The sequence below is a fragment of the Varanus komodoensis genome, unplaced genomic scaffold, assembly GCF_004798865.1.
Source record: "Varanus komodoensis strain SLA01 unplaced genomic scaffold, ASM479886v1 scaffold16, whole genome shotgun sequence".
Taxonomy (NCBI): domain Eukaryota; kingdom Metazoa; phylum Chordata; class Lepidosauria; order Squamata; family Varanidae; genus Varanus; species Varanus komodoensis.
This window is the reverse complement of record NW_025335468.1, coordinates 7,860,855-7,879,799: the sequence shown is the minus strand read 5'-3', so window position 1 is coordinate 7,879,799 and position 18,945 is coordinate 7,860,855. Positions and strand designations below refer to the sequence as shown.

Below are 18,945 nucleotides of genomic sequence, written 5' to 3'. Positions count from 1 at the left end.
CTGAGCCCAAGTCCTCCTGTACCAGGGCAAAAATTTGGGCAGACAACCTTTTTGGCCCCATGGGCACATTTGATAATTTGAGGAACTTTCCAGAACACTATTACGAACGCTGCAGATGAAATCATTTGGTTGGTAGCTGCCTGCCATCTTAGAACACTAGATGAGACTAGAAGGTCTCTGAGCCTCATGCATGGCATGGGAGCATTTCTGGGAAAAGAAGATGAGAGCAGTTGGTTGCTTCCACTTTGCTTGGAAGCCATCCCAGCTGCCAGTACAAAACATTACTTTAAAAATTCAAATGGAAGGTATAGAACACTTTAACAAAGACCAAGACAGGTAACCTGAGGGTGCACTGTTGGCCATATGGGTGCCATGTTGCCTACTCGTTCCTTAGATCAAGAAGGCAGTCGCAAAGTTGTTCAATGGTGGGAAAACTGGTAGATCCATGGATGCTGCTGCTCTTCTTCCCATAACACTTATATTTCCACCTCCTCCTAAACTGCTCAACGTTAAACTTGATAAACTGGCTCCATCTCTCCCTACCCAGCCTCTTCCTTGAAGCAAAGGCAGGCACTTTTCTTCCAGGTTAGACCTGAGAAATACTCACCATTAGCCTGAAGTTTTAGCCTTCTAGCCAGGTAGCTGCTGCTCGCCTTGCAATTTACAGGAACAGCACTCTTCTGAGTCAGCTTTCCAATTAACTTCACTGAGAATCAGTTTAAGGCATTCCCTTTTTTTTACGTGTTTAGGTTTTGTACGAATGTCATATGTCCTCCTTGTATGAGGTGGTGATGCAGCTCTTACACAGTAAGAGGGCAGAAGGCAGGTGGAGTTCTTAAGAAGCTGGAGGGCACCGTTTGGGGAAGGTTGCAATGTGAGTGCTCAGCGCACATGTGCATGCTACAACATCGAATATACAATAGGCTCAGTGTTTCTGCGCATTTTCTAGTAGTAGCATCCTGCTTTTGAAGTTGGCCATTCACTAACAGACTTATCAGACTATAATCAGTGCAGAGTATTATCTCCAGCTTCTACTGTTTGCTTAAAAAACTGGTTTGAGGGTGGGGGAAGAGAAATTGGTTTTGCAAACTTCTGGCCACTCACTATGGAGCAAAGATTTCAAGGGAGGTATTGCTGGGCATTGCAGCTACATTTCAGCAGGTGCATTGCAAGAGGATTTCAGCATCCAGTAGCCCCAGGTCAGCAATTTGTAATGCATGCTATACAAGTAAGAGAAGTGCATGCTGGTCTCAAGCCAGAGAATTAAACACATTCTTTCCCAAGCTAGGCATGCACTTGTCTAGTTTTCTTCTCTCTGGTGCCAGAACCTCCTACTAGGTCAGGCCCTTAAGCCATCCTTCCAGTTCCAGTGCAAGAGAAGATCCCAAGTTGAATAGTGTTGGCTTCATGGGATCTTGACTGAGGCAAGAGCTGTGGTATGAAAGAACACATGGTTTGAATGGAGAAGGTCCCGGATGTTATCTCTGGCATCTCCGGGCAGAACAGAAGAAATTCCCATCTGTAAACTTGGAGAGCTGCTGCCAGTCAGTACCAACAATATTTGGCTAGATGGATCAAGGGTCTGACTAAGGATTGGGTAGCTTCCTTTGTTCCAGTGTGCAGCCATCTGCTGCCGCAATGTTTATCTTTCCAGTGCTTGGGCAGGAGCAGAAAGCAGTGATCTTTATATAAATATTGGCCAAAGACTTCATTCCTTATTATTTTCCATTCTCACATAATAACTGTTACATAAAACACTGGCCCCTGTAAATATGAAGCACTTAGCCAAAGCTGAATGTAAAGGTAGCGATCATTTACAGTTTCAGATTCTTTCATCCACTGTGGCTCTTCAGATGTAATAGCAAGTATCTTTGGCTTAGGGTGGGTGCTCTGTTTGGTTAGAAGGCACGTACTGTCCTAGTACAGTAATGTCTTTAATTTGAGATACCAAAGGAGGAGGAGGAAATGCCCTTATCTTTAATCTTAAAACTGGCTGTGAGCACAGAAGATATACTTGTGTAGTCCTTGAATGCAGGCACCATTTTGCCTCTTGCATCAGGGTGTTGACAGAAGCATGTGTATCTTGCACAAAAATCCTTCTCCCTTGACTGGTGGGGCTGTTGGCCAAAGGGCGGGTGGGGGACAAGTACCGTCGTGCTGTGCTAGTCATTATTGCTTTGGTGTATCTGCCTTGCCTGTTATCCACCTGCGTGCACACACTTGTGGTTAAGGGGCTCTGGACAGGTGGGGAAAATGCTTTCATCTCTGGTGTGTTGCAAACCTCTTCTTCCTCCTCTATGCATTGCACAATGATATGTTAGGAAGCCAAGTGGGCGTCATTGGCTCAGCATGTGTGACTTCACTTCCGTCTCGAACGAAAATAAAATTTTGGAAGTTTGTAATGCTGGTATGGTGTGTTGATGAGAGTGCTGGATTGGGAGATCTGGGTTCAAATTCCTACTTGGCCATGAAGCTTGCTGGGTGACTTTGGGCCAGTCACTCACTCTCAGCCTAACCTACCTCACAGGGTTGTTGTGAGGATAAAACAGAGCTACTTAAGCCACCTTGGGTTCCTCAGAAGAGCAGGGAAAGGCAATGTGCCAGTGGAGAGCTGATAATATTGTGTTGACTCTGAACAGAGATAATAAATTTTGGTACACCGCTCTATATCTGTCAGTTTGAAACTGAGTCTATACAAACACCTCCTCACATCCTGATTAAATGCACCAACTGTATGTAAACTTGATTAAGATGCTTGTTCTCGAAGAATAAATCTGAGCTCTTGCAACAGATGTACAATGTCACAAGGACTGGGTTTAAGACTATCAAGAGAAGTGAGGGGCTGTCACTCACCCTTTGACCTGTCTTGTGCCAGGTTTTATCTGTGTGTCTGTGCAGATAAAGTTTGGACTGAGTTACTCTTGGGGCTGAACAGTAAATGAACAGGCATATGCATACGTCATATTATTCAATTGTGTCCTGTTGCTGGTTTACTTGGATCAACATGTGAATGCTTCTCCCATGAGAGGGTCACAGGCTGGCAGCAAAGTAGAGGGCCTTCTTGGTTTTGGCCCCATTTATGGAATGTTTTCCCTAGTGAGGTCTGCCTGGAGACAACATTGCCTCCTTTTAACTGCCAGGTGAAAACTTTCTTCCACTTCCAGGCATTTGACGACATACAATGTGGTTTTGAATGTTTATTATCAAGGCCTGGTATTTATTGTTAGTTGCTTTTATTTGTTTCCAAATATTTTATGGTACAAGTATTTGACTTGTCATGCTTTATCTTAGGGTTTTAATATTTATGAAGAGCCTAGAGAGCTTTGGCCAGTGGGTTGCATATGAATGTTGGACTGCTAGTTTTGTTTTTTATGGTGGCTATCAGTGAACGAGACTTGACTCTGGAGTGGCCTGACCTTGAACCTGCCCACTCTCCTTAGCTCCTGTATAATGATACCCCGTTCTTCTAAGGATCTCAAGATAGTGTGTGTGATCCCCATTTTATCTTCACAAAAAATCCTGTAAGGTTTTCAAGCTGAGAGAAAATGGTCTGCCAGTCACTCAGTGAGCGTCATGGCTATTGGGGATTTCAGCCTCAAGCCCCTTGGTCCTAGTGCAGCCCTCTGAGCTGCTATACCACAGTGGCCCATCCTTCCTGCTGTATCATTGAGATGCCGTATGTATGCATAGAGCTTGCTTTGTTTCTTCCTCAGAAGTATTCACAGGTTCATCTCCACCTTATGAATGCTTCATTGGTACGAGTGACCTTTATGTAGTACTCAGTCCTCTGGGGTTGATGGGCATTGTTGATGACACTGTGCTGCCAGAAAGGTGGAGCATCTTTTGGTTGCTTAAATTTAGATTTAGTTTAATTTAATTTTCTGCCCCACAGTGGCATTCAGAGTGGTTAATAATGTACAGACATGGAGCAGAATCTTAATTAAAGCAGTGCAAGAAGCACAACAATAAACAATCAGCAGCTGGCCAGTGAACATTCTCCCTTCCTTCAACGACAGCTATTTTTTTATGCCAAAGCCCTGCCTGAGTAGAGTCATTCTGCATAGATTTAATGCTAGCCCAGAATAGCCACTTCTCCCAGTAGCAGAGTTATTACCATCTTGTATTATCATTTCTCTGTTTTAGGCACAGTATTATGGGGAGATTGGCATTGGGACACCACCACAGAAATTTACTGTGGTCTTCGACACGGGATCATCCAACCTCTGGGTGCCCTCCATCCACTGTCATTTGCTGGATATTGCTTGCTGTAAGTAGACTGCTTGCCGTTTTTGTCAACTTTCGTGCTTGCCTGACTTTATGTTGCGCTATCCCAAGTTACCTCTTCTTCCACAATCACACTCTGTGTGACTAGGGAGATGCAGAACCTCTGGCACAATCACATTCTGTGTGACCAGGGAGATGCAGAACCTCTCCTACAAGCACCAGTCCGTTTTGCAAGATCTCAGGAGGCATTGGTTGAGACAAATTTCCTACAGAGATGCTGCTTCCATAGATCCTTTTTGTGCTCCATTGAGTCTTTCCTGACTCTTCAAATTGATGGAGCACCTCCTGCTTGTGATAAGCTCCTTACACATATTGAAACTGCACTGGAAATCATTGTGAACTTGTCTTTTGAATTGGCAGTGCACACAGAAACTTTAATGGATGAAATAAATATGGATTTCACAACACACTAAATTTAGGCTGAATATACTTCTGAATGATTAAGATGATGATGAAATGTAGGGCAGAAAAAAGTCAATCTTCCATATTTGTGGCTTTAGGAACATGGTGTGTGTGTGTGTATTTAAGCAATAAGATCCAGTATTCCATTTTTGCATGTTTTCAAGCATGATGGGTCAGTGTCTTCGTTGCCTTAGACTGAAGACAAATAATGGTTTTGTCTGAGGATTGAAGGTGGTTTGAAAGAGGAAATTCTATTCATGGTATGTACAGCCACCTGGTTTCTCAGTCTTTATGCTTCAAAACATTTTTTGACGAGAGGTGAGTAAGCAAAACCAAAAAACTGGACACCATGGGAAGCTACGTGAGCTCAGTGGGTATTGTCTAGTTTTTCAGCCCTTGCACAAAGAACCAGCCAGGTATACCTGTTTCTCAAAATACTCTTTCCAAATCCAATTTAACAGCCAAATTGGATCTCTCCACTTAATTCCCCATATGTTAGAAGAGCTTTAAGAAAGCACTTGTGTATTAATGCGTCTCGGTAAAGACCTGTGTGCTGGTAGACCTTTTGCTGTACTCAAAGTCACATTGGTTCAAAAGGAGTGACACATGCTGCTAGCCAGCTGGTGGCACCTTGAATGGGCGGAGTTACTTCTGCCATTGGCATTTCAGATCTATGCTAAACCTGATCATAGAAAGACTGTATGGACCACTTTCTTTCAGAAAGCCAGTGTAGCATTCTGCATGGCCAGAGTTTTAACTGGAACTGCTTACTCAGCCACAGTTGATATTATTGTGAGCACATGTGCACAAGCAGCATGACACAGAGTGCGATTTCCAGAGCGAGCTTGGATTCCTATGTTCATCTAGAGACAGACATAGTTATTTGCTCCACTGATTTTTCCATCTGCTTAGAATATTTGGAACAACTATGATGAATAGGTTATTGGGTCCCCCATTGCTTCCTAATTTAAATCCAGAGTTTTCTTTCATCTCCAAACATAAATGACAAATAAATCTAATAAATAAAAAGTATAAGTTGGCTTTTGTTTTTTGGCTTGGTTTTGTTAACAAAAATAAATCTTGTGCTTGGGGTATGTCACACCTCAACTCCCTTTTCTGTTTCGGGTGAAGATCATATGGTCCCACAGATGCTCTTGGACAGCAACATCTATCTGTCCTAGCCAGCGTAGCCAATACTACGAGATCATGGGAATTTCAGCCCAGCAGCACATATTCTCTGTCCAAGGTGAATTTGCTATATCTGTCTGCTGGAATTCAGGAATCTAATTTAATAAATAGTGTTCAACTATTTAAAGGCCATAAACTAGGCTCCTGTTCCAATTAAATATTGGGATGCAGGGAGTATGACTCAGCTCATAGTTTCGATTTTGCCCCTAAAACCCAGAATTGCATGTCTCATCAAATGCTTATCTGGTGTTCGGAGTGAGCAAAAATATGTGTATGAATTGTGTCCCCTTGTTCTGTCTCTGCAGTGCTGCACCACAAATATGATTCTTCCAAATCCAGCACATATGTAAAAAATGGTACAGACTTTGCCATCCATTATGGAACTGGGAGCCTGTCAGGATACCTCAGCCAGGATACTGTAACGGTTAGTATATTGGCAGCTTTCTACTTCTTCAAGCTACTGAAGCTGTGCCTCTTCAGCAAACCCCCAGCCCCTTCTTCAAATTCAGTTCACTTCAGTGCAGTCCTGAGTATATGCAGAAGTATTTGAAAGACCACTTGAATGTTACAGTAGCAGGTAATAGGTGGCCATTTATCTCCTTACTTGAAAAGGGGAGCACATACTTAAAGGTCTTAGTTTCGTAAGGGTGAAGGCTTATGTATGTTCAGACTGAAAAGAGTCCTGCAATTCCCTGTGCCCCAGACAGTCCTGAAGGACTCTGATACTTAAGTGGTGTTTCCATGACCAGAGAACACCTTGGAAACATGCTATGCACGGCTGACTTGAATAGCTCTTCCTCCAATTGTTCCTTTTCTTTTCTTTTTGGCAACTATTTTGCCATTCCCTTGTGTCAGGAGATGAGTGTTCACTTCATCACAAACTTTGCTTTTCTGTCTTTTTCCCTCTCTGCTGCTACAGAGATCTCATATTTCTGTGGAATGCACTCTCTCTGCCCTCTTTTATCTGTCTGTGATTTTTATTTTTTTATACAGATAACATTGATTGTTTTTTCCAGAAAGGGCAGTATCAGTGTTTTAAATGGACAACATACCTTTGAAAATCCAGTGAGAGCCAATGTAGCATAGCAAGTAGAGTGTTGGCGCCAATCACTGACTTTTAGTCTACCCTACCCCACAAGGTTGTTGTGAGGATAAACATAGAGAGGGGCATTGTTTATAGCAGACTGGGCTCCTTGCAGAAAAAAGTGGGATATAAATGTAATAAATAAAATGAGGGAGGGAAAATGGAGAAATTTACCATAAAAATACGAGAATCTCTAGGGATACATGGGAAAAAGCTTTTTAGGCTGATGGAGTTTACCCCCACAAACCAGAGATTTCAAATGGGAAGTAGGTTTTTTTGGATGACACTAAGTCTTACAGACCTTGAAACCCCATGGTTTCATTTCACCTTTCTTTGAAAAAGGTGTAGGGGGAACTGCTACTACTTCACATGAAGTAGAACAAGATACAACCTAAAACATTTCTCCAGTGGCCATGCTGGCTGGGGAATGAGGGGAGTTGTAGTCCCAAACATTTGAAGGTTGCCACGTTATTTAAGGCCAATACAATACTCTCTCATAAAGTAGGAAAAATGCAATACAAAATCTTGTCCTGTGGCCCCTAATATGAAAACACTTTCTCACAACATACCATGGATGTTCCAGAAGCTGTTCTTGCTGTTCCTGAAACAACATCTGAGCCTGCCATCGTCACTGGCCATGATTAAGTTGTGAATGCATGGCAACCGCCTTCAAAACTATGCTTTTGGAAACACCTGAGTTTCTTCAAAGCTTATCTGGGATTTCTTGCTAAGATCAGAAAAGACAACAACTTCAATTAAAAGCTGATCAAACTCTTCAGCGTGCCGCTAGAAGGCAATATTAGGTGTGTTGTGTATCACACATTGTTCAAGAATTGTGTGCACACCCAGGAACACGACCTGGAATCCACTGCAGTGGATGTCTATGTGGAAATGGCTTCCTGACAGTAGAAAAATTAAAACCACTTCCCCTACAGTGACCTCTTTCTTTCTAGCAACTCACACAATGTTAAAATCCATTAACATTATTGTGTCTTTCAGTTGTTTTGGACTCTAACTCACACCATCCCTACCCAGCATGGCCAATGATCGGAGTCCAAAACATCTGGATGACACCATGTGGCAGAAGATAGTTCTAAATAGATCTTGACTGTGCTTGAAGTCCGAACGCACTTAATGGATTGAGGGATGGACCACTCCACACACATCATACCCTTCCTTCACAGCTGTGCACCCCAGTCCTGCATGCTGTGAGCTTTTCCATTGAGTGTTTGCAAGTGGGAGGCTGGCTTGGGTGTCATACGAATTCTGAAAACACTTAAGGCTGCTTTTGGGCTAGCTACGCCTCAGTAAATCACTACCTTGGATTAGTGGGTGGTAGGTGTTGAGCAGGTTTCCTGTGCCTGCGTATTTATTGGTAGTAGCACCTGTAATCATCACCTGGCAGAAACTGGCACAGTTCAGTGCTCTGTCATTTGGGCAAGAAATTCTGGGCAACTCTCCCCTGCCCAAGCCTGTTCTCATTTTGTATAACTGCCCCATATCATGCTATGGGAGTCTGTACAAATGTGACTTGGCAGCCTCCTTTTGAAAATGATTTTGGGTCAAGAGGGTGAAATCTCAGAAGTTTTTAAAGAAAAGCCAAGAGAGGTTCCATGACTGCTGAGTACAGGAAAGAGATTTCTGTGCACTGTGCCTTCCCCTGCTAGCTTTGCTAGCTTCTGTTCCTTGTTCTACTCCATCTGTTTTTCCATCCAAGAATGCCTCTTCTTGCTTGACCTTTACTGTACCACATGTGAGCTTTCCAAAATGCACAAATATGCTTTCATCCACATTCAGTACATTTGTACAGCTGACTGCAGAACGCAGTTCTCTGGGCAAATATTTGCTTCCTTGGGAGAAGCAGAAAGGATTCCCCCCGCCCCCCATCCCCAAACTAGAGCGTGGCTGTTACGACCTTGAGTGAAGCTGAAGACATTTATTTGAACTCATTTCTTGAAGGAAGTGGCTAAACTAGGACTACATGGCAGTTCTAACACAATGTTGGGCCCCAAACACTGATGCACGGTTTCTAAATTATCTTTGGCTGATTATGTACTTCTGGACCATCCTGTCTTACTCTAAGGAAAGGGAAGTGGTTGGGATGTGTTAACTGGTGTGTTTATGTAAGCATAGCTTGTTACTGCTGCTTCTATATGTTGCATATGATGCATCTGTTGCTTAGATGTTTTGCTGCCTTCTCTCTAAACAGAGCAGTAAATTCCAAATAATGACAATTAAAAGACTGGAAAGACAAACATGATTAATGAATCACACAGAATCTTAGAATGCAGTTCTGGGCTTTAGTCATAATTTTGAGCAGAGAAAAAGCAACTTAGACAGATTCTCTGTCCATCAAGTAAGGGTACCATAGTGGCTCCAGAAACGTGCACCTTTCTGACTAAGGAAATTTTAACAACTCCATTTCTGCTGTGATTGTGAAGAGGTTTTAAACCTTTCCTTTTCAGCAAGTGTTCTGTGCTCTGTATCGTAGCCTTCCCAAAAATATTCCCACCAGATGTACTGGACCACCAGGTTGAGAAAGACTGCTGTAGCATGTCTGCCTGTGTGTTGCTCTACTATTATGCAGGTGGGAAATGCCTGGGGACTTGGGGGCCACATTGCACCCGCAACCCACTTGGGGCTTTCTGGCATTGCTGCTGAATTTGTTGCAGCAGCCACAAAAGACTCACTCTCTCTGTTCCTCCCCCTCCCTCCCCCCTGCTTACAAGCAAGGTACACACTCCCTGTGCACCAGGTTCGCTTGCTACATTGCTGTGATTTTTGTCGCCAATGAAGCAGTACATTCAGCAGAGATACATGGTGGGGACCATCCAGCAGTTTGCCATCCCTGTTTTACGAGTCCAAAAAAGAAACGAACATGGGGGGTGCCTGATGGAAGTGATCTGCATTCTTGGAATGCCACTACAGCAGCTCCTGCTCCTCGACAGGATCTTGGTGCTCATGGCATGGACAAACCAAAGCAATATGTCTCTCTGATGTTACAGAGGCATATTAAGGCACCTTTGTCTAAAGAACTTCATCAAATGTTGTCTGAACTCTTCTGACAGTGGCTAATGTGTGCTTGGATCTTCCCTGCCCTTTTTTCTTCCACTCAGATTGGTGACCTGTCCGTCAAGGATCAGTTGTTCGGTGAAGCTGTCAGGCAACCTGGCATCACGTTCATTGCTGCCAAGTTTGATGGCATCCTTGGCATGGCCTTTCCCAAGATCTCTGTGGATAAAGTGATGCCTTTCTTTGATAATCTGATGCAACAACAACTATTAGATAGGAACATATTTTCCTTTTACCTAAACAGGTGAGGCTGGCTCTGATGGAATGAACCTGACTGTTCAATTGTGTGCCTGTGTGAAACTTGTCTCTAAGCACCTTGGGTATGTGAGCTATATAAAATGGGAGGGGCACAGAATGGGGGGTGAGATGCAAGCTTTTAAAAGAGTATAGCCACTTGCGTAAATCCATATCTAGCAGCAGCTACATCTTTTTTCCATTTTCACTTTAAAGTATCTGCAGACGACCTCTAGAATGACCCCCCCCCCACTATCTACACAAGAGTCTTATCCTGTATGTTCTGCAGATTAAAAATGGAAAAAAGTCATAACTAATAATACAAATTTAATGTAATGCCTTTTTGGGCCCAGGTTGTTGGTGCTGAGTACAGAGAGGGACACAGAGGAAAGCAGTTAGAGAAGGAGGCGATAGCTAACAAGACCAAAGAAGGTGGCAGCTAGGAATGGGTGAACAAATAATTTTCATGCCTGTTAAAGATCTTCTTTTTCTGCCCTAAAGATTGTTCTCATCCTTCTCACTTCCAAATGTGAGCATGTTTATTGTTTTTCCCTTACCAACATGTTCCTGTTTGAAAATGCACACTTTTCCAAGTAACCACTCTAAATAGTTGAGTGCCACCAGAAAGCTTGGCCACTCCATTGCTCATGCTTAATTCCAGGGCATTTATGAACAAGGTTTCATAAAAGCATCGGTCCCAATACAGATACCTGTAGGATCCCAGTGTGTGCATCCCAGTACTGAGTGCAATTTATTCCTACTCCCTGCTTTCTATTCTTTAACCAGTTACTGGTCTAGAAGAAGACCTCTCCATATTAACTTTCACAACTGCTGAGTTTGTTCAGAAGTCCTTGGTAAACAACGTTGACAAAAGTTCTTTAGAAGTTTAAGTAAATAATGTCTACCAGATCACCCCATCCATATGTTTACTGATACTCTCAAAGAACCTCTTAAAAGATTAATACAACAAGGCTTAACTTTGTGGAAGCCATACTGATTCTTTTTCAGCAGGGCTTGTCCTTTTAAATGCTTATGAATTCTATTTTTAGTAATGCTTTCATAGAATTTACCCAGAAGAGACATTAAGCTAACTGGCCTGTAATTTCCTAATCCCCCTGGATCCCATTTTAAAAACTGGTGTTCCATTGGCCATTCTCCAGTCTTCTAATACATAGGTATGTTAAGGACATGTTACATTTTTGTAAGGAAATCAGCAATTTCATATTTGGGTTCTTTAAAAAACTCTAGGATGAATAATAACTGATTCCAGTAATATATTGACTTTCGGTTTGTCAGTGTTTGTTAATCTTTTGTCACCACTACCTGCCTTAGTTCCTCAGAAGTTTTTCCTGAATAAGTTTGGGAACAGGTGTCTGTTCTGTCTTCTCTACTATGAAGAAAGATTAAAATAATTCATTTGGCTTCCCTGCAATCTCCTTATGCTCCTTTAGTACTTCTTTAACTCCATTGTCCAACTGCTTCCCTACCTGGCTCTGATATATTTAAATATTATTGTTGGCCTTTATGTTGTTAATGAGATGCTCTTCCAAATGCTTATTTGCATCTCTGATCATTGGCCTCCATTTCCTTTGTGCAAATTCATACTCTCTGTTGTTTTCCTTACTTGGGCAAGACTTCCACTTTCTGAAGGAAACCTTTTCTTCTCTAATAGCTTCTTTGACACTGGATAGCCCCCACACCCCCTGGTTTTCTACCTTCATCACAGGTGGTTTTTATTATTTCATTTGTTCATTCTCTAGAAAAGGTGGGGGATTTATTTTTAGTTAACAATTTGCAGTTTATAGCTACTGACTATGAGAAGGGAGAAGCTGCTGAACATACTCATTTGGCTGACTCGCTTTATTACTGAGGCACCTCACACTCAGACAGTGGGTTCCCTTACAAGTCTGCCTCCTCATATAGCTCTAGGTGGGTTGGCCAAACTGCTGCTGCAACCAGTTAGATTGGAGAACCATGGCTGAAAAGCAGGGAAGGCTGTGGCTGGGCTCTTGGTCAGCCTTAGCTTCTAGTGTGTGGGCATCTCTCCCCTGGAGTGGAGCTGTTCTTTTCACTGGAGGGAGCAAAAGTCAATGGGTTGCTGGAGGGGACAACTGACAAAAGGTAAGAGATTTGTGAAGGGATGTGCTTTGGAAGGGCTGAGTTGCTCTGTGTGCGTGGGCGCATGCTTAAAACTAGGAGATAATATGAACTCTCAGACTTGGGATGGCTCTATTTCTGCGGTTTAGTTTTTGGGTTTCCCTACAAGACCTAACAACTTGAGCCTGCATTAAGCCCAAACTAAAGCCAGTATTTATATGCACGTTTGTCCATTAACTAGGCCTGCACAGTGGCTCTTGTCAGGGCAGAGCTACCTATTGCTGTTATTTTCCCTTTCTAAGCTTGGGTTTAGTTAAGTATGCCCTCTCTTTTAGACTAAAGCTGCAAGAATTATAAATGCAGCCCAATGTTGCATTAAGGAGAAACAAGAACAGCAAAGGATATATTTATTTATTTAAAACTTTTATATGCTATCCTCTGTGTGTGGCATCTCAGGACGGCTTACAAACAAATATGATGCATGTTTACTTGGAAATAAGTCCAGCTGACTTTAGTTGGAGCTTATTTACTACTAAGGTTGTTTAGTATTGCACAGTTCTTGAAATTCAGCCTCAAGGAAACATATTACTTGTCTTGTATTGTATGAACTTGTACCATGTTGCACTTGTTTTGTAATCTTTTTGTCTTGATTTCTGCCTTTTCCTCTTCATTGCTGCAATGATTTGAACATGTTCATCTGAGGTTATGGCTCTCTCTCCCTCCTTCCTTATTTGCAGTGACACTTTGTGCTTTTTTCTAGGGATCCAAAATCAACACCAGGAGGCGAATTGCTTCTAGGAGGGGTAGACCCGAAGTATTATAGTGGAGACTTCAACTGGGTGAATCTCACTCGTAAAGCTTACTGGCAGATCCACATGGATCAGTGAGTTGATGTTTTCCTTTGGTTTCAAAGATACACGCATCCTGTAGCTGATTGGCATCTAGATATGGACTAGTGACAACAAAATGTTGTAGTATATTCCCAGCCTTTCACAGTTTATTGTTTATTTGGATGCTGTCTTTCCCCATCCAAAGGTGCTAACTACTTTGTATAACATGATGGAGAAATAGCACCATATAGCATGCCGTAAGCGATGCATATAGTCACACTTTCAACACACAAATGCAAATTCTTTTGCAAATTAACATTGGTGTGCTCTGAACAGGGCCAGAGAAAGACCTTTGCAGTTCCCTCCTGTTAGTCACATGGCAAATGCTTTTTTAAGTTGCTGTGTATCTTAATGTGAGGCAAGAAGAGTGTTTTATTTAGAAGAAACAAAAAAAAATACCCTAAACACTATTAAAACAGTAGCACTGAGCTGAAGTCAGCTTCTGGACTGTCAACCAAACTTAGCTTCAGGGACAGACCTATTGGGCAAACTCTTGACTCCTGCACTGAAGTGTTTGTATGTGTGTACTTGATCTCGCTGACTTCAAGTTCTTATCTGTGGAATGCCATTACAGTTTATTTTGTGGGTCTCTTGTTCCAAAACAAATCAGGTAACTTCTTTGTTAACCTTTTGTTTCTGGACTTGCTTCTCCCAGATGTAATGATCCCTCTTCTTTGTCCTATACAAACTGCACATCTTCTAGATCTGAGAATCCCGCCCCACCAGTGCTTTCTTCTCCTGAGGGAAGCCATTATTTTCTGCTTTTCTGATGATCTCCTCACACTTTGTGATCCCTCAGCTCTTTGATACTATCCAGAAGTTGGACGAAGTGCTACTTGCAGCATTTGAGGAGTAGAGGAGGGGTTTTTGTTTTGGTTTAAAAGTGGAGCAGTTGAAGCACTGCCCACGTTCCATGCAGGCTAAAGATAATGGTAGTCCTAGTCCAGCCACACCTGGAAGGTGTCAGGATGGAGGTTCATAGAGCTTTGTAGGTGTTCCCAGCAAGCCAAAGGCTAAGGACTCAGCTGAAGTCAACATGTTTCTCTGTAAAACCAGAAGGAGGTTTTCCAAATCCCTGTGCATTATAATGCCTGGGCATTGTTTCAGTGGCCATTCAAATAAGGGGCATGGGTCATAGGAGAGGTCCTGGAGCAGAGTACCTGCTTTGCTCACGGAAGCTCCCTGCTCACAAAACCTTCCTGCCTGAAACTCTAGAGCGCCCCTGCCAGTTACTCTCAGCAATGCTGAACTAGATGGGCAAAGGGTCTGATTCAGAATGAGGCAGCTTCTAGGTTCCTGCCATGAAACCAAACATTTAAACATGCTGCATAGAGAAGGTGATGCTCCCAGTTTCACCAAGAGTAATTCTCTCTGCCATATTCATGGCAGACGTGTAGCATGCTTCCTCCCAGGCCTGTTCTTTTTGCATGGCCAGCTAAAACTTCCTTCTTTTGTCCATTTAAAAACAAACACTGTCTCTGCCCAGAATGCCATTGCTAAGGCTAATAAATCTGTCTTTCTAGCAAGACCATCTTTCTTTTCTTCAACTGTACAAATGTGGCTAGATTTGACTGGGAATTGTCTTCTTACAGGGTTCAAATTGGGAATGGTGAGACCGTGTGCAAAGATGGCTGTGAAGCGATTGTGGACACAGGAACCTCTCTCATTACGGGGCCCACAGAGGAGATTAAGAAGCTGCAGAAAGCCATTGGAGCAAAGCCAATAATTAAAGGGCAGGTAAATGAGGCAGAGGAATGCAGGAGGATGGTAGGGAGGGGGCTGTATAAAAAGGGCCTTTTTTTCTGCAGGTCTAACAATAGAGACGGGTTTTAGCTATTTAAATGTATAAATATGGTTTAAATATGATTATAATTTTAATGTAGTCTGTGACATTCTGTTCTCTTAATTTATATTTATTTTATTGTGTTTATTTTCATCACCTAGAGAGCTTTGGCTTTTGGGTAGTATAGAAAACAAACACACACCTCTCCCAGCATGCTCCAGCCAGCATAGCATAGCTAGCTGTGGCATGCTGGGAGTTGTAAGATGTTCTTCTGTCTAAATTCATATTAGATTGCACCTTTCAAAGGCTGATAAGCAGTTTAATTACTAGTTCAAACTGGTTGTATGTAGAATTACTTACGGGGCAATGCTGCTTCAGAGCGAGCTTTTCTCCAAATTCTTTTAGTGAAGAACCTCAGAAGGGATTGCATGCAGGCGTGGGGAAAGAGATTTAGTGATCTCGTCTTAGCAGGCAGGGAGGGGAAGCGTACATCTCCCCATTCTTGCACATGCAAGTGGGGCAGTGAGCATTATCGCTATGGGAACAAAGAAAGGATTCCCACTCCTGCATGTGAGCAGCACTGCATGTCAGCCCTGCAGGCTGCAAAAGTTGCAGCATATTTTGCTTTTAGACTTCCTCATTATCCTAGTATAAAGGGGTAGTTTAAATATTGTGTAAAAGCACACTGTAACAGTTCCTCCACATTAATACTCCCACAAGAGAGGATGCATACAGCAAGTTGGCTGTAAACAACTGTCCCTGTGCCTACAGCAGCTGCAGGACAGGAAAAACCTTAGCAGGTGCAGTTCCGTGCATCACGATGCTCAAGTTAATGAGGCCAAACCTGCCAAACATTTCCATGCCTTGTAGCAATCGAAAGCATGGATGGAAAGTCCTTTCTGCAGACAGAAAGTTCCTTTCAGATGTGCTGTATGATCAAACGCATGAAAACCTCTTCACCAACTTGTCAGCCAGCCCGAGTGGGAATAGTACAGAGTAAGCAAAATTTGCAAGACTCAAAATAAAATGTTAACCCAGTATGCAGTAGCAGCACAGAAAGGCAAAATCCTTGCAAGAATCTTGTTGTAGATTCTAAAGAGAGAGACTGACAATTAAATTGCTACTACCAAAACTGTTTTCTGTGCCTCCTGCTCCCCAGTGTCATCTGGGTTTGTTGGACTACCACTCCCATCATCCCAGTGGGTACAGCTAAGTATGCTGGGCTGCAACCACACACCATTTTTCTTTTCTAAGGATGTCTCTGGACTTCGTGTTAAAAACAGTCTAGCACTTCACTTTGAAACCTCCTTGTTTAATTTGAAAATAGTGTAAAATAAAAATAATGAAAGCAGGGGAATTCTCTTGGGTGCTAGGAGAGGTGCCTGTGGACACCATGAGTGAGATGTCAGTTTTAGCATTGCCTCAGTAATTTTAGGTTTCTCCAGTCTAGACCCTAAGATCTACTTTATATAAGATACAGAGCACCACAGGCAAACTTCCTGATGGTGTCAGCAGTCTGTGTATGCTTAAATCTGCTTTGAACAGGCCCAGAAGAAGGATGATTATTGCGTGTAATGGCATGTACCCATGATCTCTGGTCCAGGCAGGTGCATCACTGGCACACTGACATTACAGGCAGTGCTGGTTGAAAGTGCATTTTAAGTGTGAGAAGGTTAGGACCAGACACTGTATGCATTAAGCATCTTATCTGTGGCCTGATTCCTGTATAAAATTGAGTATAAAAAAGCTCCGCTCAGGAAATTTCATAGAAAGGGAAGTCTGCTGAGTGAAGCTTCTGCTGTGGCTTGAGCACTTCGGAAAATGCTGTACATGATTAATCTCCCTTCTGCAGAGTTCTTAAAAGGTAAACTGTAGGGCAGTTCTGCTTAAGATATAGATCTACAGTGGGTAGAGTGAGCAGAGATGTCAGGCTTTAGCTGGGGAGTAGAGGGAGGACAGACAACAAATTGTGGTACTTGGCAATATAAGATGAAGTCAAAACCGTGCTTTCAATTTTTATAGAGCTTTACATTACTTGCAGTCCTTACAAGCACCTGGCGAGGAGGGTCAGGATTGTCCCTGGCTTGGGAATGTGTGTAGGATAATTCCTGCAGATGGGGGAAAGGCAAAAAATGACCCATTTTTTTTTAATGCTTGAAACCAAAAATTGAAGCACTATCCTTGTAGTAAAACTTCAATAGGATTAAGAACAGCTGGTTGCCTTTTTAACGATGTTCCAAAACCTATCATTTGAGGGACACACTCCTCCGTTAGGGGGAGTCCTTTGTAACTCAACCCCCCTCCATATATATAAGCCATAGGAGGCTGTCAATGGGTGCAGAGGAAGTCAGTAGGGACAGCTTAACCCTTTACTTCTAGGCTATTGTTTTGCTCAAAATCTCTCCCTCCCAAACTGCTTTTCTCCCCTGAAAAAGAAGATAACCAGGAATGCACCTTTCCCCTGCAGAGGCAAGGCAGCTTGAGGTACACTTTTTAAGAAGAACAAATTAAGCAGTCCTTTGCCCTCTTCCCTGGGCAATGAGTCACTTTTTTAAAAAATTCTTTACTGTGAAATGAGGAAGAGGACCCATAGATGACATGAAAAATGGGAGGGCCAGTCCTGCAGGGAATGAGGCTAAGAGTCACTGTGTTGTCTGAGGCCACCCAACAAGGTCAGAGGCAAGTTTGTGGCTTACAGCTTAGTGCTAAGACAACAGTTGAAGGCAACCTGTGATAGTCATAAAAACACAAAGGAAATGTTAAATGGGAACTTTTATTAATTTGTTACTTTTATATACCATCTTTCCTCCTCCTCTTCCATTTTGGCAGGCCCAAAGTCACCATAACTGCCAGTTTCTTAAAAGCAAATACAATTGTTGGGGTGGGAGTGAAACGTGGATGCTGTGGAATTAATTATTGTGAGAAGCTTCACACCTCCACTGTTGACTGACATGTGGCGAGCACAACTTTGGTTTTAGCTGTCCAAGTGCATTTGGACCATATAACAGATGGTGGGATGCCTTATTTGGCTGCTGAGAGATCCATTTGCCTGCATAGATGGACAAATCAGGCAGGACCTTCTGCTGCCAACCCATCTGTGGAACAATCCCAAGACCTTTGCAGGAAGAATGTGAAGAGGGAGTCACTCAAGTTCTTTTATGGCCATCAGGCAGAGAGGAATAAAGGCCACAAAGGGCCTGCTGCCCCTGACAAGGTGAAGAGAAGAGTGGAGTGGGGGATAAAGCGAAAAAAGGAAAACAGAGGTGACATTTGAGTAAATGCAGCAAAGTCCAAGGTATAGACCGGGGTAGAGGAGGTGTGTCAGCAGAGCTTGAGCAGAAACTGCAGCTTCCTGCTTGCAGGGTCTTCAAAGCTAATTGCTCATGACAAAAGTGAACTGTGCAGCTTAATCCTGGCTTACGTATACTAGGACCTCTAACTGTAGTAAAGGGCACTGACCAATGCTTGTTCGTATACCTCAGATATTGCATCCTTCTGGTCCTTCCCCACTGGCCATGTTGGTTTGGGATGGTGGAAGCTATAGTCCAACCCATTTGGAGGGCCCTGAGTTAGGCTGTCACTTGCCAACTTCTGTGATTCCCTTGTATCACTCACTCTTAATGGGAAGATATTTGATGTCTATGACATGTGCTTATACTTCCTCTTTACCACCATCTTTCTGTTTGCAGTATATACTTGCTTGTGAGAAGCTCTCTTCCCTTCCAGATGTGAGCCTTGTCCTAGGAGGGAAATCTTTTGTCCTCACTGCAGATCAATATGCCTTAAAAGTAAGTCCACAGTTGTTTTTGCAATCTTCCTTCTCCTGATGTTCATCGATCTATGCTAAGCAATATACTTTATGTCTCTAGGATGCTTACTCTCAATTTTGTGCAGGCTATAAGTAACAACAG

The 18,945-nt window shown here is 42.8% G+C and overlaps 1 protein-coding gene across 1 annotated transcript in view; it reads left to right on the top strand.

Annotated features, from left to right (window-relative positions):
* CTSD (cathepsin D) overlaps positions 1-18,945 on the top strand; it is a gene marked incomplete at its 5' end in the record, with an annotated part of 36,736 nt that overhangs the window by 14,359 nt on the left and 3,432 nt on the right. Inside the window, 6 exons of the mRNA XM_044426085.1 lie at positions 4,144-4,267; positions 6,180-6,298; positions 10,075-10,274; positions 13,122-13,244; positions 14,844-14,988; positions 18,724-18,822. Coding sequence (XP_044282020.1) covers positions 4,144-4,267; positions 6,180-6,298; positions 10,075-10,274; positions 13,122-13,244; positions 14,844-14,988; positions 18,724-18,822 — 810 coding nt within the window. The remainder of the gene's footprint in view (positions 1-4,143; positions 4,268-6,179; positions 6,299-10,074; positions 10,275-13,121; positions 13,245-14,843; positions 14,989-18,723; positions 18,823-18,945) is intronic.